Genomic DNA, 25,491 nt, shown 5'->3' with positions numbered 1-25,491 from the left:
AGGGGATGTCCTGAAAGAGCACCGCCTACCCTCCCCTGCTGCCGAGCACCATGCTCCACCTCCTTCTCCTTCTCCGCAGATTTTTAAGAATCCAGGGGTTGCTGTGTATTATTTGCTATTGCAACTAATAGAATGAATTTGCTTTGCAAGCCCCGTTTTGTCCTGGGTTCTTTTGTGCATGGGGCTCCTCCTGAACCTGTGACAAAGGCCAGCAGGGACCTACAGGACACTCCTATACTCATGTCAGGAAATTCTGAGAAGTGCTTTAAGTATCAATAAGTCAAAAGGTATCAATCAGTAAATCAAATAATTTGGGGGAATATTTAGCCTGTGAGTTTTAGCAAAGTATTGAAAATGTCTTAGATCCATGGGTACAAACAGATAAGTGAGATTGCTGGGTGTGCACCTATCAGGGAAGTGATTCCCCACACACCCAGTGCTGAGATCAAGTATTGCCTCTCTTCTAACCCTGAGCTGGCAGCAGAGACCAGGCCCTGCTTGGTAACATTCATTTTGAAGACTTGTGTTGAGCAGGTAAGAATGGTCCAAATTAAATCTTTTCCAGCTGTTTCCCTTTGGTTCACCTGTTTGAGGGTTATAATTCTGTGCTGCAGGTGTCCTGGGTGTGTGCAGAGCAGAGCAGCCCCAGACACCCCTTGGCTTGCCCACAGGTTGTCATGCCTTGTTTCCAGGTGTGCCCAGCTGTGGCAGGAGAAGGAGCCCGCAGCACAGTGGGCACCGTGCCCTGCCCAGCCGGGGCTCTCTGGCACAGAGCAGCAGCAGCGCCAGCACCGTTCAACCGCTCCTGCCTTGGCTTCCCCTGGCACACAGAAGCCTCTGGAAATCAGCACCGCCAGCGGCGTTCCCAGCTTGGAGCAGCTGCTGCTGGTGGGCAGATACTGCCAGTTCGACTGCTGCCAAAGGGGAAGAAAGGCAGAGATGTACACGCACCGGAGCCCTGGGCATGCCCAATAAAGGTGCAAATATGTGGGGAGATTTGTTAGGAAGGATTTCAGCTGTGATGCCAACAGTGCCTTCTCTCCTGGTTCTGTGTGTTCCAGACGAGTAATGCAATGGTTGGCTCTGACAATTAAGAAGTAGATGTTATGTGGATGTTCAAATGTGTAGTGATGGTATTGTAATATATCCTCCCGTAGTCCTCTTTCCTGTCCCCCTTGTAATAGCCTTGGTAGTCAGGGCATTTAGGGAGGGCTGGCTTGTGACCAGCAGGCAGGGTGTAACAACACCTGACCTCCAGTCAGCATGCAAGAAAATAATCTCCACCAATGGACAGCAGAGAAAGAGTTGACTGACAAAACTTTTGGAGGAGCTGAGAGTATAAAAGGCAGAGCATCCTTTTTGTAGATGAGCACATGGCTGCTAAACACAGAGACTCCCAGTGCCGCAATTTTTACTCATTCATTCCTTTGTTAATGTTTAATATACCTTTTAAAATGTTAAAAATGAAAGTAATTTCTCCCACTTGCAATGCTGTGGGCCATTGTCTTGGTCTGGTTTCCTTTGCTTGTGTCCCATCCGAGTGCTCAGCTGGGGTACAGGCTGTAGGTGCTTGGGGCACTCTTGGAGTTCCTCTTGGATCCCTGAACAGCAGGGTTTGGCCCATGGGGGGAGTTTGTGCTGCTTTGTGTCAGAGGAGAACTTCCGAGGCCATTTTGTGTTTGCTGTAGGAAAGGCTGGTTATTGCTTTGCATAAATTCACAGACTAACATGCTTTGTGATGCTTTGCTTTGTCATACTTTGCTTTGTGATATCAGGGCATGGTTGCCACATCGTCGTGGTGACATCAGAAGGTTGCCTTGGTGCATTGAAGGCCTCAGTGCCAGAGCAGTCCTAGGGGTTGCTCAGATCAGGAGCATCCTCCTGATTGTGGCCTTTGTCAGCGTGTAGCTGCACACTGACAGGAGTCTTGGAGTAAACTTGAAGTACAGTGCTACAATGATTGAGCAACTCGCTGCTGCAGTTTGCACCATGTATGGCACTGTTTATTCCGCCTATTTCATTGCCAGCCTGGCAAGTAAGTAGAGCTTTCAACTCTATTTAGGCTAGGGTGTAACCTAAGCCGGCTTTTGCATGTCTTCTTGCTCTTACTTAGTGACTGAGTTGATTTTGAAAGAGAAAGACCATTAGGATGCCTCTGGTTTGGTAAAGCTCCTGTCAAGAGGTTCAGCTAAAAGGGGGTGTCTGTAGCCACAGGGGCAGTATTTGCAGGGGAACCTGCAGGGCTTCTGTTCCCTCCACGGGAGAGTCTGTGGCAGCAGAGTCTGTCATTTCCTCAGTTTGCTGGGACAAGCAGGACAACTTCCAAAATGCAGACTGGGAGCCTTCTCAGAAGGCCTTCTAAAGACTTTGTAGTTCTCCCCAGAACTCAGGGAAAGCTTCTTTTATTCTAAATTTTGTAATGAAAGGATTTGACTGTCCGTTTTGACCCTTGACTGAGTGCTAAAAGAGTGATTCCCTTTGCAGTGAAGTGCAACCGCCAAAGCATTGAGTGTCTGCTCCTGAGCCTGGAGCTGCTGCTGTGCTGTTTCACAATAGAACTGCCACAGCTCAGGGGGACTTGGGGCAAGCTTTTCTGGGGGACTGTTTTCAGCAACTTAATGGGAATTAGTGCATGCAACTTCTTTTTTGAAAAAAATACCTGAAAGACAAGAGAACAAAAGCTGCTTTGTCTGTTGGACAGAACAGAATCATTGAGTGTTGAAGAACAATTTGCATTTTTTTGATCATGTTTGTATTCATTTTGTGACTAGACAGGCCAAAGTGTAGGCACAACCAAGATTATTGTCCTGATCTCTTGCTGGCTGTGTGAAAGAACTATGTCATGTGGAGGGATGTTGATAAAGAAAAATACTCTCTGTTTGGGTTGACTTCTTCTGTTGGATTCAGCAGCCCAGGCAGTTTTCTCACAGCACTTGTTCATTTTCCCTTGCCCACTCCAGGTCACCTGATGCGTGTATTCAGAGGTGCTGATCCTGAGGTGAGTGAGACAGGAACATTCCATGTTCCTGGTGCTTAAGAATTGTAGAGCAAGCTGTGAGCTTGGCCTGTGGCAGTAGAGTGTAGAGGGCCAGCTGGGTAGGCTGAAAGAAAATCCATTTCCATTTCTGCAGAAGCAATAACAAAGGCATCGCTGGCTATTTCCTAATTTTCAATTTCAGAACTTTCAAGGAATGAAAAGCTCATTTTGCAGAGAGAATGCTGCTTCTTGATAGTAGCCAGGGCGTAATGTCTAATTCAGAACTATTAGCAATTCTGTTGAATTAGCCCATTTAAATTTAGTCGCAGTGACTTAGAATCCCATTGTTATCAAAGTTTCTGATTTGTCCTTAGCAGAGCTGGTTGTAGAAATAGAGCTGAATAGAATAAAGTGCTGAATAGAAATAAGGTTATAAGTTATATGTAACTTTCTGTCCCTCACACTGCTGTCTGTCCACAGATCACAGAACCAACAGCAGTCTCTCCTCTGGCTCCCTCTGCTCATGGAGAGGAGGCCGAAGAGGAGGCAGATGAGGTGGATGAGCGCCAGCCTCCAGCTGTGCTCACACCACAGCCTGAACATTCTGAGCCAGTAAGTGCCAGCTGTGTGTGCTGTCTTTAGTGCAGGGCAGAGCTGCAAGTTTCTGACCAGCCAGCACTTGCTGTTGCTGGCTGAGGATGCTGAGCGCTGGAGTCCTGCCAGGGCCTGGTGATTGCCCCCAGCCTGTGACAGCTGGACAATGGGCTTTGGTCTGTCACGTTTAGGCACCAGCTTCCTGGCATTTTGATAGGGGCCAGCCTGAAGCACGAAGGCTCCCTGATCCCAGAGCAGGGAGCATGTCAAAGACACTGTGCTCAGCCTTGTTGGATACACAGGGGACACTGTGGCATGGAGAGACCTGTCCCCCTGCACAGACTGGCCAAGTTGCTGCAGGCACAAAAAAGTGTTGATCTGACCACAAAAGCTCTTGGTGGTGCTTTGTCCCCACAAACTTCTTGGATGTGCTTACTTGGGAGTATTTCAGAGACACACTGGGGATGTAGTTTTGCTGCTTGAAGTCAGGGATTTTGGTGCCTTTGTTGCCAGGTTGCTCTTTTGCCCCTTCAGGCAGAGCAGCCGGTAGCAGAGCAGATAGGTGCTCTGAGTCTGCCTGTTTCTTGCTCTTTGATAAGCTGCAAGGAGATGACTGTGTTGTCCATGAAGCTGTGGGGGACCATTCTTTTCTAGTGTGGCAAAAGAAACAAAGGGATTAGTTCTGAATCTTTCTTCTGAGGCAAAAACCAGACACTGCATGTGTCTGTTGATACCTTCTATTGTGTACTTTGCTTTGAAAACTGCATTGGAGCCTAGAATGGGAGCAAAGCTGCAAGTCCTTGACTGCTGTCCTGTAATGCTAAACCCAGGGTGTACACCTTGCAATGGTGCCTGATGTATCTGAAGTGCAATGGGCACCTTTGTGTCTGGGGAGCTGCGTGGGCCCAAAGGACGCAGGGCTGGCAGCCGTGAGCAGCTGAAGATGAGTCAGCGTGGGGCCAGGGGGCCAAGCAGGCCAAGGGCACGGTGGCTGTGCCAGCAGCAGTGGGGCAGCAGGAGCAGGGCAGTGAGCGTGGCCTGTGCTGGGCAGCGCCGCGGCCACAGCTGGAGTGCTGTGTGCAGCTGTGGGCCCTGGGAAGCAGAAAGTCATGGAGAGGTTGCAGCGTGGGCACAGAAGGACAGGGGAGCTGGGCAAGGGGGTGCAGCACAAGGCCAGGGAGGAGGGGCTGAGGGAGCTTTAGCCTGGGATAAAGGGGGCTCTTGAGGGACCTTCAGGCAGACTTCCATCAATCCCTGCCTTAGATCCATAGAGCCAATGCTCAGCACAAGGGCTGTTTCCATGCCAAACATCCCTTCACTGCATCCAAGTGCTTTAGACACTGGAGTAGGTAACACTTTCATATTTTGTTGGTTAATTGTTCGTTTGTTTGCTAGAAGGAGAAGCCTTGTGTAATTTCTCCTTCTCCAGGGAACAAGGGAGCTTTTTCTCAATCTTTCCTGCCCTTTTCCAGCACTGGCAGAAACACATCACTTTCAGGTTAATTACTCCCGTGTCTTTTGGCAGCCCAGGGAATCAGTGTGTGTTGTGTTTGGGAATTGAGCAGGAAATCAATGCCCTTGCATTCCAGCTGGTGCTCAGAGATTAGAGGAGCTGGAGGGGCTGGGCTGCATTTCTGATTCCAGCCACTTTAGCACCATCAGTGTGGCCGAGTCCAAGCGAAGAACTTGCCCAAGCACAGATGCACAAAGAGTGCAGTTCCCAGTGCAATGCTCTGGGTCTGACTGCATTCCGTAGGGACCCACACGCTCCAGATTCCCCAAGAGTGTGGGTTACTGAAGCAACAGGAGAGCAAGTTCAGGATGGCTGCTGATCGGGGCACTGCTACCGAGTGCTGATGTGTGTAGTGACAGAAAGGACAGTATTGATTCAGGGTGACCCCCCCCGTGGAGAATAATGTGCTTTGGCTCTATGGTTTAGAAGGTTAAACAAATGCTTTCTTAAGCTATGTTATATTACACTAGCACTATATTAATACTCTACTATAGAGATACTATACTAAAAAGCTACTAAAGAAAAACTCGTGACTGTGTCCAGACAGTCACAACACAGCTTTTATCTAATTACCTAATCAAGCTAAACAACTATCACTAAAATCCAATTAACAAATCACTTTCAGTAAACAATCACTATAACACATTCTACATGTACTAAACAACAAGGGCAGCAAGTAGAGATAATAATTGTTTTCTCTTCTTTTCTAAGTTTCTCACTACCTTCTCTTAAAAAAAACCTAGGAGAGAGAATTATATCTCTCTGTGTTCAAAGAATGTAAATACCACAGCACAGTAAAAAGAGATTATAAAAGTGAGATCTCTCTATCTCTCTATTTGAATCTTCCTGGCTCTGCTCCAAAGCAGTGGAAGATGCAAAGCTCACGTAAAGGCATCCCTTCAGGAGAGGAGTAGAGACAAGTTCCACTGACTGATCGTGAGCAGGCAGAGATGTTTCCCCCTCCAGAGATGGTTGTTTCTGCCCCTCCTGTTTTCCTGCTCCAGCCTTTTCTGACCCGAAGCCTTCATTTGTCCTTTAAATTTTTGCATGTCCTAAGGGAGTGGAACTATCCCATGCTGTAGCTGGGGTCTGGTGACTTTGCTCATACACGCATTACATGACACATGGTTTCCTTCACTGGCATCCCCAGGGCTGTGTAAGTGCATTCGTTAATGGGGCCTTATGAGAAACTCTGTTACTGCTGGTCAGAATTCTCAGTTGACAAAAGAGGGAGAAGAAACACCTTGATCCTCCTCCATATACTGAGGTGGCCACAGAGGTTCTCTGACTTCCATCAGAGATCTTTTCATGCATCCTCATCTCCTGAATGACCCGGTTTTCTAACAAGAGTGTGGATGTCAGGAAGGAGGAATGCTGGTGCCGGCCTGAAGAGAAGGTGAACTCCAGAAGTGTGTCTCACAAGGAGTGAGCTCACCCAGGAAGCCCCTGCAGAGCCAGGATGGAGCTGTGGGACAGGGCAGGGTGTCAGTCACTACTGAAAGATGAACAGGACATGGCAGAAGCAGAGGGAGGCCCTCACCAGACCCTTGAGAAATTCCACACCTTCCCTGTCAGCTGCCCGAGAGGCTGTTGGAGCTTCAGTCCCAGATGGCCCCTGACTGTAGGGCCAGGGGCACTTTGGAATCTGTGCCTCCCCTCGGGCAGAGAACGACCCAGGAGAGCAGCAGCACAGTGCTTTGGGAGCGTGTGAGCCCAGCAGCCTTTGAGTCTTGGCCCACAAAGGGCGTATGGGAAGTTGAAACCCATCTTCTCTTGCTTTCTGTGCAGATGCTTCTAGAGAAAGGGCAGGAGCACACTGCCTCATCTGAGATGCCATGCCAGACTCAGGGAGAGCTGTTCCCTGCCCGAGAGCAGGAAGAGCAGCGCAGGCAGCAGGTGGAAGAGCCACAGGAGAATGGCCAGGTAAGCCTGACTGGCCAGGGCACAGAGGGAAGGGCAGGAAGAGGGGCATAAACCAGAGCTCCTGGGACTGAGGAGGCCAGGAGTCCCACAGGCACTGGAAGCACAGAGCCTTGCAATCTGCAGAGATCAGCCCGGGGACAGGATGGTTACAGTGGAAACAGAGCTGGGTAGGGAAGCAGAAAGAAGGGGCTGAATAAATGTGATTTTGAGGTTAAAAGAGGGAAAAGCTGAGCCTGATGGCAGCTCTCTGTCACTTGCTCCGCTTTTGTGTGTACAGAACATCAAGGCAGAGCCACAAGCAGAGCTGCCTGAAGCTCAGAGTGCCATCATGGCAGCGAAGAGGAGGAATGAAGACATCCAAGAGGAGAAGAATCTCCCTATGCAGAGGGGCAATCAACAAAAACAGGTGAATGAAGGAATGGCAGCCACTCCACTCATGAAAGTGAGTCCTTTCTATTGTTGTTTGCAGAAAATTGACAAACAGATGCAGGCACAGCTGTATGAAACTGAGGCTAAGACCAAGGTAAGGAAGAGGAGGCTAGACAAAAAAATTAAAATCATCACAGAGAAAATGAATCGCCTCCTTCAGGAGCAAAAGGCTCCAGAAAAGCAAGCGAGTGAAATAGCAATAGGCACTGCAGTCACCCAAGGGTTGGTTTCTGCCCTCCTTGCCTTTCCAGTGCAGAGCAGCAGGGGGGTGGGTGATGCCTCTGCGTGCCATCCTGATGAGGCCTCTGTCAGAGCTGCTCTCAAGGACACTTCCTGCTCTGCTGGATCTCAGACGATGCTCTAGACAGTGGCATTACTCCTCTGGCCATTTAGACAGCAGTCGTCCGAATGAACTCCTGTTGGCTTCTTCCAGTTGACCTTGTTCCTTGAGGTGTTTTTGCAGGTGAACATGGTCACTCACATAGATTTGGAATATGAGCTACAAGCTGTCTGTATCCCTTGTGAATGCTCCTGTCCTTTTCTTTCCTTTCTTCCCAGTCAATGACTCCTGGCTGACGGGGACAAGCTGTAGTCCCTGACTGCTTTGTTCTGTTTGACTTGAGGTGGAAGTGTCGCCATCCTATCTGGCAGCCTGCAGAGAGTTCCAGCAAATGACGGGCAACCAAGAGCCCCAAGGCTGGCATGAGGCCCAGGCACTGAACCACCCAGAGATGCTGCAGGATAAGCTCGTCCCGAGGAAGGTGCAGAAAAAGAGAATTTCATGGCAGGAGGTAGAACATTAGAATGAGGAGCTGCAAATGTATCTGCAGGCCTAGGAGGGGGAAAGGAGTCTTTGGGAGGAAGTGGAGCAGTCGTTGCTGCAGTCATCCTTTAGAACAAGAAACTGGCTATGAACTCGAGTAAAACCAGCCTTTGCTTTTAACCATTTGGTTTCACAAGTGGACATCCAAAGCAATCCAGTTGAGGAGCTCTGCATGTGGCTGACAGCAGCTTCCTAAGGGCTTGCATTTCAAATGGAAATCTCTCTTGCATTTCAGGGCAATCTCTGCCACATCTTCCTGACATCAACTCATTTCTTGTCTCAGATCTACACCGACTCTGACACTGAAGCTGCTGCAGAAGCAGCAGTGCCGTCCCAAGGAGCCTTTGCTCTCCAGCTGCAGAAGTGGAGCCTGCGCACTTGGTTCACCTCCCGTGCTGACCCAGCTGCTGCTCAGCAACAGGAGATGGCGGGTGACTTCCTGGAGCAGCAGAGTACGTCTGGTATCTTTCTTATCTGAGGGACAGTGTGTTGTGTGCACGTGTCAGCATAGCTGTACCAAAGGGTTCTGCTCAGTTTAGTGTCACAGAATTTCTGGCAGTGCTCCGAGGCAGCAAGAGAGGGCTCTGGGTGTTCCTGCTGCCTCTGACGTTTGGAGTTTGCCTGGGCTGGAGTTTGCCTGGGCTTCCCTCTCTGCCGAAGGCAGAAGCAGGGATTGTTCCTGGATCAGCAGAAGGCTGTGACAGCTTGAGTTCTAGCCACTGGCAGAAGCCCTGCTGAGATCAGTCTCTAGGAGAACACATCAAGCCCTTTGTGATTCTGCAGCACAACCCAATGAATCTGCTTCTTACCCTTAACAGCTGCCAGCGCTGTGCTCTCAGATAAGATCTGGTAGGGTTGAGAAGAGAGCCCAGTGGATTCTGTCTCTACCATCACCAGTTGGACAAAAAGGGCACTGATCTGCACCTCGGTGTGGCTGATCTCAAAGCCCATCCTGTTGTGTCCTGAATGGGGGCAACAGCTTGTCCGGGGCTCAGACTGACTCTGGCTTCTTCCCATCAGTGCCTGTCAGTGCTCATGCTTGGGCTTTGCCAGCCTTGTTGTGGTCGCTGCCCTGCCCCTGAGGGCTGTGGGAATGCAGAGGCTGGAGCCTTCCTTAGCTGGGAGGGTCTCGCTGCTGCCCGGCTGCTGCAGCGCAGAGCTGCCTGAGGCCGCAGCCCCTGCTCTGGGCCGGCTTCTGCCTCACACGGTCTGGGCTCACAGGAGGGTCAGCATCGCCTCTGTCACAGGGGCGCCTGAGGAGCACTGCTGTCCTCTGTGCCCGTGCCCACCGTGCCAAGTTGGGAAGATGGGGACGTGTGCGGTGCCGAGAGGGCGAGTGCAATGGGAGCGACGGATCCGCGCTGTCAGGGTGAAGAGAAGCGGCGCGGTTCTTCACGCGGGGCACGGGCAAGGGCGTCTTTGGGCTCAGCCTGCTCATAAAGGGTGAGGGTCCTGATGCTGAAAGCCCTGTGGAGATTGGTTCTAGCATGAGCTGCTCTGCTTTACAAACACAGAGGCATTCTTCAGGAAAACTGCTGCAAGGTGGAAAAGATGGGAACACTTGGCAATATTCCTCCTGTTCTGAACTTGGCATCTGTTCAGAGGAATTGATTCCAGATGTCCAGGTGCATTTAATCTTAGCAAGTAGGAAACCTTTTCTAAATCTCACAATGTTTATTCCCAAGGAAACAAAGGCACTGTTAGTTCCAGCTCTCCTTAATGTTTCTAGATGACAAACTTACTTGCCTTGCTAGGTATTCTCTTCTGGTCTCAGTCTCCTCTGAATGTATCTCCTGGTGCTTCCCTGTGTGCCTGCTGTCAAGAGGTCTCTCACTTCAAAGGATGCTGGAAATTAGTCTCTGTGCCAGCCACTTGTGCTGTGGGCCTGCTGTTCTTTTCTTGTTGTTCCAGTTCCTGTTCCTGTTGTTGTTAGCCAGCTGTCCACCAAGAGAGGGCTCAGAGCCCCAGACAGTGGGGCTGCCTTTTGTATCACCTAGAAGGTGGGATCTCTGCTTTAAAGTGAACATCTTGCATTTTTTCTCTCTCAGGGAGAATGGTGAAGATGGAAATACCTATTCTAAAATACATTGAACTGGAAAATATTGGCAGTGGGTGAGTCCAAGCAATGTTAATTGTACAAAACTATGCATCAGGTGTTTTGCTGGTGGAATAGGTATCAAGTGTAAAGTCAAACAAGCTGCAAATGTGTTCAGGCACTGGGCTTAGATTGTCAGTGCTGATCAGAATTTCTAAGTGTACTCAGAAGGCATTGTCAAAGACATCTCCATGCTTCCAGTGTCCTGCAGGTCTTAGGCATTGACAGCACAGATCTCCTGTGTGGGCTGCCTTTCACTGCAAGATCTAAATGGCTTCTCCTTTCTCTGCTTCTGTTTTGTTTCTAGGACTTTTGGAGATGTTTTCAAAGCACTCAACACTGCCACAGGAGGAGAGGTAAATGTGAACAGCCCCTGCAGACTCTGCTGCACTCGAGGGCTTTCCCCTCTGGTGTGAGCTGTGGCTGGAGCTTTGGGCAGAGCTGTGCTGAAAAGGCACAAGAAGCACAGACTGGTGCCAGCCCACAAAACACATTTGGGACTTTGTCCTCCTCAGCTGCCGGAAGGAAGGCACGGAGGGCAGCGGTTCCTTGCAGAGAAGGACGCGCTCATTCGCTCTCCATTGCTAAAACAAAGGTGGTGCCTTCGAGCACCTCACTGCTCTTTGGGGCTACAGCTTCAGAGTCCTGAGTTCTCATTTCTGGCTGCCAGCAAATCCATCTGAAAGTTACTAGTAGTTCCTTAGCCACTGCAGTTCTGCACTTGGGAACTGCACATAGGGAGAGATCTGCAAGGCATCCCTGAAAGCCCTAAGCCCTGCCCATAGCCCAGGATGTATCCACAGAGTATTAAGGCAAGGATTACTTCTTCTGAATCCCAAATGACGCAGCAGAGAGTGTGGTCAGAGGTTTGTGGGTGATAGCTGAGACACACCGCTGTTACCAAGTGCTCAAGGCAAAATGTCAGTGGCCCCACGTGTCCTGTAACTGGCTCCCAAGGGAGCAGAGAAATGGGCTGTTGGAATGTCAGTTCCTAATTACTGCAGTGCCTAATCACAAGGCAGTTTGGCACAGCTCAGCTGTGTCATTGCAAAATCACTCGCTCCATGTGTCTTGTGGTCTCGTGCCACCAACCTCTCAAGTTACTGATTTTCAATGTCATTTTAGGTGGCCATCAAGAAAATACAGCTTCAAGGACTGAGGAAGAACAAACTAAAAGTCAATGAACTCATAGTCATGAAGGTGAACAGGAATCCCAACCTGGTCAGCTGTTTAGACAGGTGAGTTGTGCTTTTGTCCCAGGAATGTTTGTTCACGTACTGCAAACTGCAAGGTAAAATCCCACTTTGGTCACTGGCAGAAAATAGAGCTGTAATTATTGGCTAATTATTATTGCTCTTTTCATCTCCAGTGGATGGGAAGAGATTGCATTTTGTCTGCATGAGTCTTTGCTGGCACATGGTATTTGAAAATTGTTCAAAAACCCGGATGAGTCATGTATTACTAAATCAATGATCTCTATATTCACAGCCACCACTTTGTTTTGGAGCTTGATTTTATTCAAGTGTCTTCTTACATCCAGGTAAACTAACACGGATTTCCCTTGGATTGTTGCCACTGTTTTCCATTGCTATGCATGCCAGGAGGAGTAGGTGCTTTTTTCCAGAAACACCATGCATGACAGGCTTTTTATCTGGGCTGTTACTAAACTGCACATTTTGCTTGCTGCCCATCTAAGACATCTCTTTTTTCGCAGCTGTACCTTTCTCCTTGAGACTGCACAGATGGCAAACAATGCACAGCCAAGAGAGAATGTCTATTCCTTTATTTTTTTTTTTGTCTCAAAGGGATCTGAAAAGAAGAGTGGATCCGTCTTTTCCAAACAGCAACCTAGCCATGTACATTCATCTCCATGCCCTTGTGTCCTTCTTTCAGCTACCTTGTGGGTGAGGAACTGTCCATGGTTATGGAGTACATGGATGGAGGCACTCTGAGCAATGTCATCAGCCAGACCTACCTGTCGGAAGACGAGATGGCAGCCATCAGTCGGGAGGTCAGCAATCCCAGCTGTGTTTCCAAGGGCTTGGGCAGCATTGTCTGGGAAACAGGGGCTCAGAGCTGGAGTGATTTCCTGTGCCAAGCTTTGTTTCTGTGTTGCTGCTATTCTATGGACAAGTAAAAGCATCTCAAGTGAAAGGCCTGCCAGTGCCCCTGCACTCCCTGTGCTCAGTGCCAGTACTCTTATCTCCTGCTGTTGTATTCTCGCTCTGTCTCTTGTATTTGTATTTGCTGTTCTCCACCTTGCCTCTCTAAATGTTTGCCTGGAGTTTGTCTTCACTGCATTCCTTGCCTGTGAAAGCAAAGGTGCTGGTGGCAGGATTTGGAATGATCAGCAAAGAAAAAAGACTCATTTCTCCCAGTCCTCAGCTGGAAAGGATAGTAGTGCAGCCAAAATGCTCTTTGCTTCAGGAAGGTGACTGGTGTGATACATCCAAGCCTGTGCTGAGGCCAGCAAGAAAATCTTTGTCATGCAACCTCCCACCCAAAAGTGATCCGCTTCACACCAAAGGGAGGGACTTTTCCTTTCCAAACCCCTCCTTTGTCCTCTGCATGGAAAAAGCACGTCCACTGCAGCAGGAGTCATCCTGGCTGGTTGGCAGGGGACAGCCTACAACAGCAGGTGCTGTTGCTCTTTCAAAAGCTGACGTGCCTTTCCTCAGAAAGGTCCTGCTCTGCAAGTGTTGGAGCAGCAAGCTCTTCCTCTCAGTGGCCATTACTGTTCTGCCATTACTCCCCATTCCCCTGGAGAGGGAATCTTTTAGGTTCTTTGTTTTCTTTCTTGTGGGATGAAATCACATCACTCATTTTTGACCTCCTGTTTCTGTTTTCTCTCTCAGTGCCTGCAAGGACTGCAATTTCTTCATTCAAACCACATCATCCACCAAGATGTGAAGAGCAGAAACATCCTTCTCAGAACTGACGGTTCTGTCAAGCTGGGTCAGTATATTCTTGGTCAGGTGCAGCGTTCCAGGGCTGTGGGTGTGGGGCTGCTTGGAGTGACTGCCAGCTCCCCAAAAATGGTGCTGGTGGCAGTGCAGGGACCCCTGCTGCGAGCTGAGGGCACAGTTGCAACGTGCACAGAGGTAGAAGGAGCCACAAGCAGTCAAGAGTGGCCTTGCTCTGTGTGTGTCCCTTCCAGACAGAGGGAGCTGCAATCTAAAGCTTCAGGGGAATGAAGTCCACTACTGTGAGCAGTGTTAAGAATCTGGGTTTTTTTGGAAGTGGCCAATTCCATACTCCATTGGCTAAAGCCCCAAGGAAATTGAGCGTGGACAGTTCTCCAAGAGATTCAACAGCACATTCTTAGTCTGAGAGTGGGGAATTTTTTGCTTGGTTTCCTAATTGGAGCTGGCTTTCATGGTTTGTTGTTTTCTCCACAGCTGACTTTGGCCTCTTTGCTCAGCTCAGCCCTGAGCAGGGCAGACGGAGCTCCGTGGCCGGCGCTGCTGGGTGGCTGGCGCCTGAAGTGGTGACAGGTCAACCATGTGGCCCCAAAGTGGACATATGGTCTCTGGGAATCGTGGGCATCGAAATGGTGGAACGAGAAGTTCCTTCCTGGAATGCAACTCCTGTCTTGGTAAGGTGCAAATACTCACTGATCCCACTGTCTTTCTCACCTGTCCCATGCTCTGTGTGCCATTGGACAAAATCCCATTGCCATCTGCTGGCACCACTTCCACCAAGGTGTCATTCCAAAAATGCCTCTGCCACACATCAGCATCTGCTGTAGCTTTGGTTGTATCAGAAAGGGAAGAGGCAGTTCAGAAACCTAACCAGTTCAGAAACCTGCCAGTTTGGCCTCCAGCCACGCCTGACATTTCCCACTTGTTTTTTGAAGAATGTTGGAACTCTGTTTCTGAGGGACAAGAATTTTTCAGTGGAGAGGGTAGACATGTGATAAACATCCTGAGCAATGGAGGTTAGACCTTCCCAGTTTCAATTTTATAGAAAACATAACAAAAAAAGGAAAAATAAAAGTAAGCAAAAAAGAAAAAGAGAAAAAAACCTACTACCTAAGCAATGCTCAAGCAGTTCTCCTTGCTTTTTCATTTTTTAAATACAGCTCTTCCCTTCCATTCTGTAGCATCTTTTCCAAATCCTGTGGATCTTCGAAACTCTCAGGCTTTCAAGTCATCTGTACATTGTTCAGTCATGGATGCGGGTGGCCTGGAGAAGTTTAGGATGTGTTTTTCTCCGACTGCAGTTAGAATTGTTTGCCAAACCCTTGGCTGTTTCTTGGTACTTTAACAAGTTGATGAGCTTGCAGGCAGGTGCCTGGGCTGGGATCCAACATGGGCAGTTGACACCAGTGCTGTGTTTCTTTACCACAGGAGCAGGGCCATCCCTGGCCTGCACAGTTCTAATGACAGGGAGGGCTCCAGCTCCCCACCATGGCCAGTGGCTGAGCTCAGCTAAGAGTCAGGATAAAACCCTCTTTGTCACCTCTGGTGATGTGGGAAAAGGACAGAAAACTGCATAAATTATTTGTACACAAGGGGAGTGCATTGCCATTTCTGGATTTGAAATTCTCCTTCGGGTTAAAGAAGATAATAGCAAAGTCTCTTTGGTCACCATCTATTTCAGTGCCACGAGCACAGAGTTATCATGACAGTGGTGGGCATTTTTATGGAGACTCCAAGGCCTCTTGCCATTGTTATTTTTGTCTATTTGAGATGGATTCTGCAAGTTGAGGTTTGAATACTTCCAAGTTGGTGTCTTACGTTTCTAAATACCATCTTGTAAAAGCAGAATGAGCTCTCTCTCCCTCTGACTTGTCAGTGCGTTAGAGCTTGGTTCCGCATGAACCGCACTGGATAATGATCAGCCGATGTCTTGCTAATCTACACTGTAACTCCTTGGCCTGAGGAGTATCAGAAAGATCTGCTGAGCTCCATGGACACTGTCAGCTGCATGGAAGTGAGCATCCTTGGCCTTGCTGAAGAAACTGGAGCTCAGCTTAGGTTAGATGCTCTTGAGAGGAGAAAGGCTGGAATCCTCAGGAGTTTCCAGAGGCCTGCGTGCCCAGAGGGACTGAGTTCTGGGGAGCAGCTGGATGTTTCTGCACATCATGGAAAGGGATTGCCAGACAGCTCAAGCCTCACCCCAGGCAAACACTCCCCAGCTCTTCTCAGGCAACATTTGCTTTGGGTTTCAAGTTGTTCCCACTTGTCTGTCTGTGAAGATGTGCCTAAAACCACAAGGCAAGCCTCTCAGAACTGGTGTTACATTTCCAGAAATGAAGAAAGGAAGCCCAAACACAAGAAAGTTACTAAGGCACTGATTTTTAGAGAGGAACTTAACCCCCTGTGCAGTTTCTTCTCACTGGGAAACATGCCTGGAACCTGGGCATGAGGGTTTAAAGTCCACAGAGTCTCTTCTGCTTCTTGTGCAGTGCTGCTGAAACACTCAGTGACCGTGTTTCTCTCCTAGCCCAAAGCAACATTCTGCACATCACCAAGCCAGAGCTGGGGATGTGGAGAGCCTGCCAAAACCTCCCATTTGTTTCCTGGCACTTTCTGCGATGGGCCTACCATTCATGCATTGACTTGGGTAGCCAAATGAGTAGAGGGTGACCGTAAGGATGGAACCTCTCCTTCTGATTTGACTATGAAAAGTTTTTCTTTTCCATATAAGGAAAGCAGAAATTTTCAGACTGCTGAGAGACAGAGCTGCAGGTGGTTCCTGTGTGTCCCAGCAGACGTTTTCATCCCAGTACATTTGTGCATGCATCCTAATGTGTCTGTGTTGAAGATGAGATTCCCAATGTTTGTTTCCTTACCTGAGGAATACCTGGTGGATTTCCTTTCTTTCCTTCCAATTCCCATTGTTTTCAAGAACAAAGCAAAAAGCTTGATTCGTTTTGTTTTATGGCAGCTGTGCTTAAGGGACCAAGAAGCACTGCAGAGATACTTTTCATATCCTAACCCTTGGATACAGTAGAGTCAGTATAGCAAAGTCCTTCTTCCAAAAAGCCCCTCAAGCTGATATGAATCCTCAGGGAAGGAATGTCCTTGTGCTGATGTAGTTCCCACTAACTAGGTCAGGCAATGAAATCAGCTGCCAAGGCAAAATCTGCAGGACAGTGGGAAAGCTGTGGCTGCATCAGGGTTTGGGTTTTTGGTTGGTAAAGGAAAGTCATCTCTGGGTCTTTGCCAGGGCAGAAAGTGCCACTGCAGAGTGGAGCTTAATCAATGGGATCTGGGAGAGCAGTGACAGATGGGAAAGAAGCAGGTGGAGCCTGGTGTCTCCTTTTTCCCCAGCCTCAACTCCTGATAGCCACAGGAGGAAAACAAAAGCTGCAGCAGCCCAACTTATTTTCATCCTGCCTGCATGACTTCCTGAGCTGCTGCCTGCAGAGAGACGAGGAGCGGCGCTGGTCTGCCAAGGAGCTCCTGCAGGTAAAATGTGAAGGGGCTGCAGGTGAAACAGGCTCTGAGGGATGGGCTCCTCCTCCACTCAAGTCCAAGGCAGCAGATGAGCTCCCTTCCTCCTCACCTCCATTCTTGGTGCTCTTCAAATGAAAACAGTGAGGAATCCTAGACTGGGCTGGGTGGCAGGGCCCTGTAAAGGTCCTGTGGTGCAAGTGTCCTTCAATGAGCAGGGACATCTTTAAAGAGATCAGGTTGCTCAGAGCCCTTTGCCACTGGAGCCAGAATGGTTGGAGGGATGGGGCACCTACAAGCTCTTGGGGCAAGCTGTGCCAGGGTTCCACCATGCTCCAAGAAAATAAGTTCTTCCTTAGACCTACTCTGATTAGATACCCTTTGTGTTTAATAATATTTGTCCATATCCTATTGTAACTGGCCCTGTTAAAAAAGATGTCCCCCGCTTTCTTCAAAGCAACTCTGAAATAGTGGAAAGTGGCAATAAAGTCTCCCTGGGGCCTGTTCTTCACAAAACTGAATAACTCCAGCTCCCTCTGCATTTCCTGAGAGGAGAGGCGCTCTGTCCTCTGACTGTTTCTGTCGCCTTCTTTTGTAATTTGGTGGAGGGCTCAGTTTTCTCTAATGGCAAAAGAATTGAAGTAGAGCAATGCAGGGTACAGAGACATGAAATGGTGGTGGAGGAATCCAAGGAAGCCAGTCCCAGCTGAGCAGTCAGAGATTTGGCTGTGGGCAGGAGGGGCTGTGGGGGGCTCACTCTGAGGGGCCCTGGTTTGTGCCCCTCAGCCCACCCTTAGAGGTTTCTGCCACGCAAACAGGGACAGCTGGGAGGGACTTGTCCCAGCCCCATCTGCTGCCTAGCACGCTCAAGCAGATGGGAATTGTGCCAGGGTTACTGCCAGGCTGTGTGGCAGAGAGGGAACTGCAGGGCCCAGTGCCACTGGGCTGGCCCTGCTGGGAAGGAAGGTGCCATCCAGCACACAAGGGGCAGGGCATGGAAAGGTAGACACTGCTTTCTGTCCCTGTGGGAATCAGCACAGTGCCTGTCTTTCAAAGGCAGGGACCCATATGAGCCATTGGAGTTTCCTGAAAGGAAGAAAACCCAGGGACAGGAAGCACCATTTCTGAAGCACTGGCGGGGCAAAAATCCCAACAAGATAAAGAAACCTGAATAAACGGATGAGTGGGATTCTGGGCCAGGTTTGCCTGTGATGGCAGGGTCCTGCACATGACTGCTGGGTACCAGATGGTCCCACTGCTCCTCTTTCTGGGTCTTTTTAGGACCCAGAGTAATCCTGATTGAGCCTGTGAAGCACAGAGCTTGGAAAGTAATGGCTCACTGTTCACTGTTCTTTGTCTTTTTGTTGTTTGGTTTGTTGTTTGGTTTTGGTTTATTTGTTTTGTTTTGGTTTTGGATTTTTTGTTTGTGTTTTGTTTTCTTTTTTGTTTTTGTTTTTGTATTCGTTTTTTGGGTTTTTTTGTGAACAGCATCCATTTGTAACATCAGCCGAGGCTGCATCCACCCTGGCACCACTCATCATCTCAGTGAAGAGGAGGATGGAGAAGCAAACAGTGCTATAATCACATCAGGACCATTTTCTCCATAGCCATCTTAGAGAGTAGGATTGTAGAGTAGGAGTGTAGAGTAGGATTTAGAGTAGGATTTAGAGTAGGACTATGTGGAGAAAAGAAAAAAGACTCTGCACAATCCACTGTGAATCAAGGAGAAGCCATTTATTGTGCTTCTAAACATAGTTTATAATTAGTTCCTATCCTATAGCTTTCTGTAGTCATGCATTGTTTGGTTGCATCTTTTTCTTAATCCAATTGGTAGATGCTGTAAGGGTCATTTTATTTGTGTTGCTACCCCTTTGTCTGTCAGCAACTCTTCTGCTTCTTCTTTCTGCTCACAACATCACCTTTTTATCCACAACGTTGAATGCAGCTTTATTAAAAACCTGACTTAGTCCTAGAAGGTTAGTTAGTTTAGTTAGCTCCAGAAGGTTAGGCTGGTTCATTTAGTGCCTGGCCATTTTTCTGTAAATACCACCCTAGAGGATTATAGAGTAGGATTGTAAATAAATAAAGTTTCTGAAACTTTAACTCATCTGGAAGAATCCTTTCTTTCTCACCCTGTGAACAAGCTGAGCATTTCCTTCTGAGTTGTCAGCTGTCTCTTAAAGGTGCAATGGCTTCTTTGGTGTTGTGAAAAGTACATATTGCAGGACAGGTTCTTCACAGATAATAAAATTTATATATGTATATATATATATAAATTAATATACTGTATGTGTTATGTTGTCTTAGTTAGTAGTACTGTATTTTTTTAAGTACTGTGTTATGTTGCGGTGCAATGTCATGGTTTGCCTCAGATACCCCAGGTTCCTCCCTGATAATTCCCTGCCACGTGTGTCAATCATCCCTCCTTTCCACACCCTGACCCCTGCTGAGCACTGTCTGTCAATCCTGGCATTCCAGAAGGGCGGCGAGTGATTGGCAGAATTCCAAAGATGCCCTCCCCTCCTGGAAGGACATTGGGCCATCCAGGTATCCTCTGTCCCTTGACACTTCCCCGCCCCGTACCTGGTTGGTGATCCCCGTGTTCCTTCCCTCCCCCTCTGCCCTGGGTAAAAGGGTGAGCAAACCATGCAGCTGGGAGTTCTCCTGGAGCCCTTGCTGGATTCAGAGGCCTGTGGGCCAGGAATAAAGCTCTGGATAGAAACCCTCCATCAGAACCAACTCCTTTCCTTCACCTCGTCTTAAAGCGTCTCCACCAAAGGTAAACCTGAGCTCCTGAATGCCTGGACTTGCCTCCAAGCGCCCAGCTGCAGCATCCAGCTAACCAAAAGTGTCTCTGGGGTAAAATTCCACAGTTGCCGCTATTTGGTCAAGCAGCAAAGGCCAGACAAGCTCATGTATGTCCCGTCCAGCTATATTGATAATTATTTCAGTGGTAAATATAGTTTTAGGTCATAAGATTATGTAAAATAGAAACTATGTAATGTAAGATACTTTTTTAACTAGCTCAAGAAAGGGATGGGGTAATCAAGAAATTCTTTGCCCAGAGATGACAGCAACAGGACACCAAAAGCCCCAAGGGAAGAATTCTTGCGTCCTTATTGGAAAAGACCAACTTTCTTCCACCTCCTTCCCAACTTTGACGAGCCAACAGGATTAAGGGGGAGAACTTGACCATAAGCAGAGAACAACCTTTGTTTGAAAAGAATTTATGCCTCATGTATGAGATATATGAATATGCAACAGGCTATTGCTTTTAAGGGCTAATCCTTTGTTAGCGTGTGTGCTTTCGGGGCATAATTGCCCAGGAGGCACCAGGACTGTCCGTATGTCTTTGTTTTTATTGTCCTTTACTGTTCTAACTCTGATTGTCCAAATTCTTATTATTCTAACTTCTATCTTAATAACCATTTTATTGCTACTAAACTGTTAAAATTTAAAAAGAAGGGATTGTTGTTATTCTCAATGTGCTTTGAAAGCTGGGAAGACTCTTCATTCATCATCTCCAGAGCACACTGCCTTTGGCCAGAACACTGGCCCGTTTTGGTACATCTGTGACACTTCTAGTTGAGGCAGAAAGGGCAATGGCATTTGAAGGCAAAACCGAAGGAAGAATAGAGCAGCCCATACAACTTGCACAGATGCAGGCCTTCAGCTGTGACTGGAGAGCATTGGTGTTCCTGCCACTTGGATTTGTATCCCTAGGTGCAATGTCTTTGGCTGTAGGAGAGCCTTGCTCAAGTGAGAAAGCAGAAAGATCAGAGAGGGTGCTCGGGAAGGTCTCCTGTGGTGCAGAGCTGTCAGCGCCTGTGAGGTGAGAGCGGGCCCGGCCTTGCCCGGGCTCGAGCCCCAGCAGAGCCCCGGCAGAGGCCAGAGCAGCCTGAGCCCCGGCAGAGGCAGGCTGGGAGGAGGCCCTTGGAGCTGCAAGAGGCAGAAGCCGGGCCCTGGGTGCCTCTTCCTGGGAGCGGGCGAATCCTGTGCTCTCAGAGCCCAGGTGGCAGCTGGCTGCTGCCGAGGGGAAGCGCAGCTGTGCTGGGCACAGCCCGGCATGGAGGCATTGGCCGTCTGGAGTGTGCCCTGGAGCAGGGAAAGGCCAAGGGCAGCCACGGGCTGCTGGGCTGGCTGAGGATCCCTCCTCTTCTGCCGGCTGCCCCGCAGCTCCTGGCAAAGGCCAGCAGTGTGTGCAGCACTCTGGGCACCAGGGCAGGGAGCCGGGCTGCTCGGCAGGCTGGAGCACAGGGCAGCTCCTTCAGGCCCGGCACTTGTGCCAGGGAAGCGAGGCCAGCGTGAGGCAGGGACAGTTTGGCAGGGCCCATCTGCAGGAGCCAGCACCTCACGCAGCTCTGGGAGGAAGCGCCTGCAATCCTGCAGGTCTGCACTGAGCCAGAGCAAAGGTGTGAGATGCAGAGTGTTTGGCAGAAATATTCAGGCCCACCAGGCCAGCCTGCTTTGTGCTCTCTGGCGCACAGCAAGCGCTCTGCAATGCAGCTCTGAGCTGCTGGAAGAGAGGCGATTGGGGATGTGCCTGAGGTGAGTCAAAGGGTTAGCTGAAAATGTAATTAGGATAATTGAAAATTGCAGATGGGTCAAGGGGCCATCTTGGAATACAACTGGGATAGTAGAAGATTGTATATTTTAGTTAAGATTTTAAAATGAGGTAAGAAATTAAGTTAGTAATACAGCTAGCAGAAATCATGTGCCTTAGTTAAAGAGTACCAAATATATTAGGAACGTAAAGCTAGGAGTGACAGGGATAGAGGAAGCAATTGTGAAGAAGCAGAGACCATAGAAATACCTTGCCTTAAGAATAATTGAACAGTTAGGAGAGGCAGCAGGACAAAAGGTCTTGCCAACTGGCCATGGGAGAAGAGTTCACCATGAGGAAGACAGCTTTCTTCCTTCCGTACACCCACTCCCTCATTTAGAAAAGCCACCGACCCAGATAAGGCAGTACAATTGTGCAGCTCTAATAGATATTCAGCTGATAAAAATACGAAGCAGGCAGGTAATAATTATGTATTATGGGTCCTTAGAAACCTAATGTAAAACCTTTTCTGTAGAAATAGAGAGCAGGAGTCTGCAACTCCTTGCACATATCTTTGGAAACTAGTTCACATGTGACCAGGGCTGCAATAAATACCCCTCTTTTTTACTATAATTAGTTGAAGAGTCGTCTGTCTGTGCTTCAAGGGTTATGCTGGAGTAGTGAACTGATTTGGAAGGGAGCAGAAGAGTTTCAGCAGGCAATTTTTGGAAGAGATGGAAGGCTCTTGTGACTGAAGGGAAAGCCATTTGGAATGCAGTAATGATCCCAAAGTCCATACAATTGTATCTTTGTGTCTGAATTTAAATCAGAATGATTATAGATAGCTTCATGCAATTTGTCTACAAATTTATCAAAGTCTTCATTCTTCTTTGGTAAATTTGTCTAAAAGACATAGTGTGTAACTTATCTGGAAGTGCAAGGATAGCATTCTATGCTAGTTGTTGGCTCATCTGTAAGACTTGATCAATGCTCCTAGCCTGGGCAGTGGCAGTAGCCCAGGGCCCCTTGTCAAGTAACTGTTGTGCTGTTAAACCATACAGAGGATCACCCTGCACTCTAGGTCTTGCTGCTTCTTGAGCACACTTTTCCTCCCAGCTTTTATGAAACATCTCCTGCTGATGGGGTGGCCTTATAAGTCTTTTTAGGGTATGCATATCAGCTGGAAATAATGTGTTAGATGGAAAAATATACTGCAGAAGTGACTGTGAAAGTTGGGATTTTCAACTAAATTGTGAAATTGCAGCTCTCAATTTTTCTAAAATCTTCCAATTGAAAGGTTCTCAAACTCTACTTGCAGCATTAGATATTACAGGAAAAGCTTCTACACCATTGGAGAGAAAAGTCCTTTCTACAATAGCTTCTGGAATAACTTTTTTCTACTGTAGTTTCTGAGCTGCTTCTATTTCAGGGTCACATTCCAACTCTAATTCCACATTCTTTACAGCGTGAGAGGGAGGATTTTGTTTAACCGACTCAAATGCTGGCTCAGAGACAGAATGGAGGAGTTTTTGCTAGACAATGGCCATATTCAGCCAATGCACAATCCAGCCTGCTTGTAATAATGGACAATGAACAGGTTCACAAAGAATGAATTATGGACATATTCAGAAATGAGCTTGGTATATCCTTGAAAAAGATACAAGAAGAAGAGTCATCAGGATGCAGCAAGTTTGTCCGCAAGCTTGGGAAAGTGAGTCATGGGTAGGCCAGACAACCCCAGCAAGATGCGTGAAAAATTAGGTGATCCAATCAGCATTCTATTTTAGATGTGTGAACAGCTAGGATTAACCAATCATGTATTAGCTAGAGACACATGGGCAGTAAAGATTTATTATAAATAGAGTCTTTTTAGGAATAATAAATTTAGCTTCACTGGATCATATTGGTTATGTTTTGATGTCCCTGAACCTCTGCACCATGCACTTAAGGGTGTGTTGGTTTTCCCCAGGAAATGTACACATCTGGAGAAGTGCCCTTGGCAGAGAGGGGCTGGATTCCCAAGGAAACTGCTTCCCCAGGAGCCCCCAGTGAGACAGGTGCAAGTGTCTCCATTTGACTCCCTGCGTTTCCTCCAGTCCTTGAGGCCCCTTGCACTTTGCAGAGGGGCATGCAAAGGGAGAAGGCTGTGAAGAAATACCAATTATGTTCTCTTGATGCAGAGTGTGATTTTATACACTCTCTCCTACGGTGCAGATGCTCTGCATTTCTACTGTGTTGATTATTCTTATCGATACATATTTTAATTTGCTCTGGCATTCTTCCCATAGAAAAGTTTTCCTTGTGTATTTGATTTACGTCTGCAAATGTTGATACGTAACTTTAGGTACCTGAATTTAGCCCATTTCTCCTCTCACTTTAATTTCAGAAAATGTCAGAATTACAGATGTACGCACTAAAGTATCCAAGATTTCTGTGCAACAGAAAGATGAGTAAACTAGTACAGCCCAATCTACATTACCTTTAGCAGTTACCAAAGCCAGTAGATATTTAGAAAAGTGTGCCTTCTTTCAGCAATATTACAAATAGATGGTTATATACAAATTATAATATTATAATATTGGCTTTACACAAATATTAAAATGGATTCTATATGTGTGATGTTAATTAAACTTAGAGAGCTCCCTTGAGGCCTTGAACATACTTGAGACTGATTTTGCAATAAACTATCTTTTAAAACTCTGTTTGGAAAGCAGAAGGTAGGAACATCAGTCATCTGTTGTGTTTGACTTTATTGTTATTTGAGATTGTAGTAAATACTGAGCATGAGCTGGGATGCAGATTGTAATTGCTCATCTTTCCAAAGATAGATATGAATACTATTAACATGTGCCCTGTTTGTTGTTCCTAACTGACTAATTTACTGCAGTAGTTTTATAGTGCATTTTTATTGTTGTAATATTTAAATGTAGTGGGAGAATATATATTTGATTTGGGGAAGTTTGGCTTTTGTTTTTCAAATAATAAAACCACTCTCTTCAGCCTGGTGAAGAAGAAATCTGCTTCTGTCCTTGTGTACAGCTATGGGTTTGTTCACATAGCTTCTCCTTCCCTTTTCTGCCTAGGCTTTCTCACCTGCAGTTTTTAGTAGAAAAGCAACAAACCTTTGAAAGGCTAAACCTCAACATAACTGTGACCCTCAATCAATACTTCCTTCTTCCAATTTCTAAAGATCTCTTTGTCCTGGGCACTCAGTATGGCCTTTTTCCTCAAAGTTCTTTGGCTGTCTTGAATGCTTACAGCGTAAAAGGTAATCCCTGATCTATTTTCAACTCCCTGCTCAGATGCAGACTGCTGGAAGGGAGCTAGGACTGGTACTGGAGACCTGGCAGCTTGTCCAGGAAGCAAAATTTTTGAAATAATGGTAATGTGGAGAAGCATGCAAGTCCAGGTGGTGAACTCATATATGCAAGTACTTGCAGTTTCCTGACAGGACTTTACAGTTTAAGGGTATGGTCTCTTCTTATTTCTGTCCCTTAATGCTCAATCCTTGCCACATTTCTTCAACTTCCTTTGCATTGTTATCTTCCGTGTTTTCTTCCTCTCTTCTTCTCTCTGTGACTTTCTATGCAGGATGGATAACCTGTCATATGCTGTCAGCTTGTTCAGTGACCAAGTAGTGATATGATGGTGTAGAAATTGTAGGCGCACAGTAGGCAAACGTGTCATGCTTCTGTGTGCCCTCTGCAGGCAGACCTGCTTCCCAAACCTTCATTCAGACTTGGAAAAAAGGCTTTTCGCCACTACTTTGTTGTGGTTTATGCATTGATGAAGAAACACTTCCATCTCAGCCCGCTTAAGCCACTGCAGAGCAGGAATTGTTGCTTTGGTAGCAGATGTGTTGTCAGGGTCCTTACAGCTCCACAAGATGTGCCTCTCTTAGAACAGATTTTTGCATTTTTGTACAATAAAAACTATGTTTTTAATCGCACCAGTGTAAGTCAGGCACTCCTGTAGATGTGTTTTCAGACAGAGACATTCATATATATGCCTAGTGAATGGCCTCCTGGGCAGCAGGAACAAATGAGGAAGGAAACTGGGCTGATAAAACATGCTCCTGCTTCAACAAAAACCCCCCAGTCTTCCCTTTTCCAGAGAAGGCTATAAACCTTTTCTTGATTGGCCTAAAGGGGATAAACAAGTCCCTCCATGTCCTGATCTTTTACTAGTCTCAA

General features: G+C 47.5%; 1 protein-coding gene across 4 annotated transcripts; it reads left to right on the top strand.

Moving 5' to 3' along the window:
* The first annotated feature begins 773 nt into the window (after window positions 1–773).
* On the top strand, window positions 774–25,491 carry LOC141729632 (serine/threonine-protein kinase PAK 3-like). 4 transcript variants are annotated; one of them, XM_074544346.1, is made up of 14 exons: window positions 774–2,998; window positions 3,458–3,589; window positions 6,873–7,007; window positions 7,285–7,449; window positions 8,060–8,227; window positions 8,543–8,711; window positions 10,308–10,371; window positions 10,662–10,710; window positions 11,480–11,592; window positions 12,248–12,365; window positions 13,210–13,309; window positions 13,753–13,949; window positions 16,633–16,770; window positions 23,268–25,491. In XM_074544346.1, the coding sequence occupies exons 1-14, from the start codon at window positions 2,843–2,845 to the stop codon at window positions 23,373–23,375; spliced, it is 1,812 nt and encodes a 603-aa protein (XP_074400447.1). In that variant the 5' UTR covers window positions 774–2,842; the 3' UTR covers window positions 23,376–25,491. The 4 variants fall into 4 exon arrangements, with proteins under 4 accessions (XP_074400447.1, XP_074400450.1, XP_074400449.1 ...); XM_074544349.1 differs by having other exon boundaries at window positions 7,285–7,413; window positions 23,268–25,490; XM_074544348.1 differs by having other exon boundaries at window positions 8,060–8,197; window positions 23,268–25,490.

Source organism: Zonotrichia albicollis, chromosome 7 (genome assembly GCF_047830755.1).
Source record: "Zonotrichia albicollis isolate bZonAlb1 chromosome 7, bZonAlb1.hap1, whole genome shotgun sequence".
Taxonomy (NCBI): domain Eukaryota; kingdom Metazoa; phylum Chordata; class Aves; order Passeriformes; family Passerellidae; genus Zonotrichia; species Zonotrichia albicollis.
This window is presented reverse-complemented; position numbering and strand designations above follow the sequence as displayed.

Excerpts from the sequence above, each read along its gene's own strand:
- LOC141729632 (XM_074544346.1), top strand. The coding sequence starts at position 2,843 with ATGTGGAGGGATGTTGATAAAGAAAAATACTCTCTGTTTGGGTTGACT. Across the intron at positions 2,999-3,457 it reads TCAGAGGTGCTGATCCTGAG|ATCACAGAACCAACAGCAGT; the intron begins GTGAGTGAGACA and ends GTCTGTCCACAG. Across the intron at positions 11,593-12,247 it reads CTGGTCAGCTGTTTAGACAG|CTACCTTGTGGGTGAGGAAC; the intron begins GTGAGTTGTGCT and ends TCCTTCTTTCAG.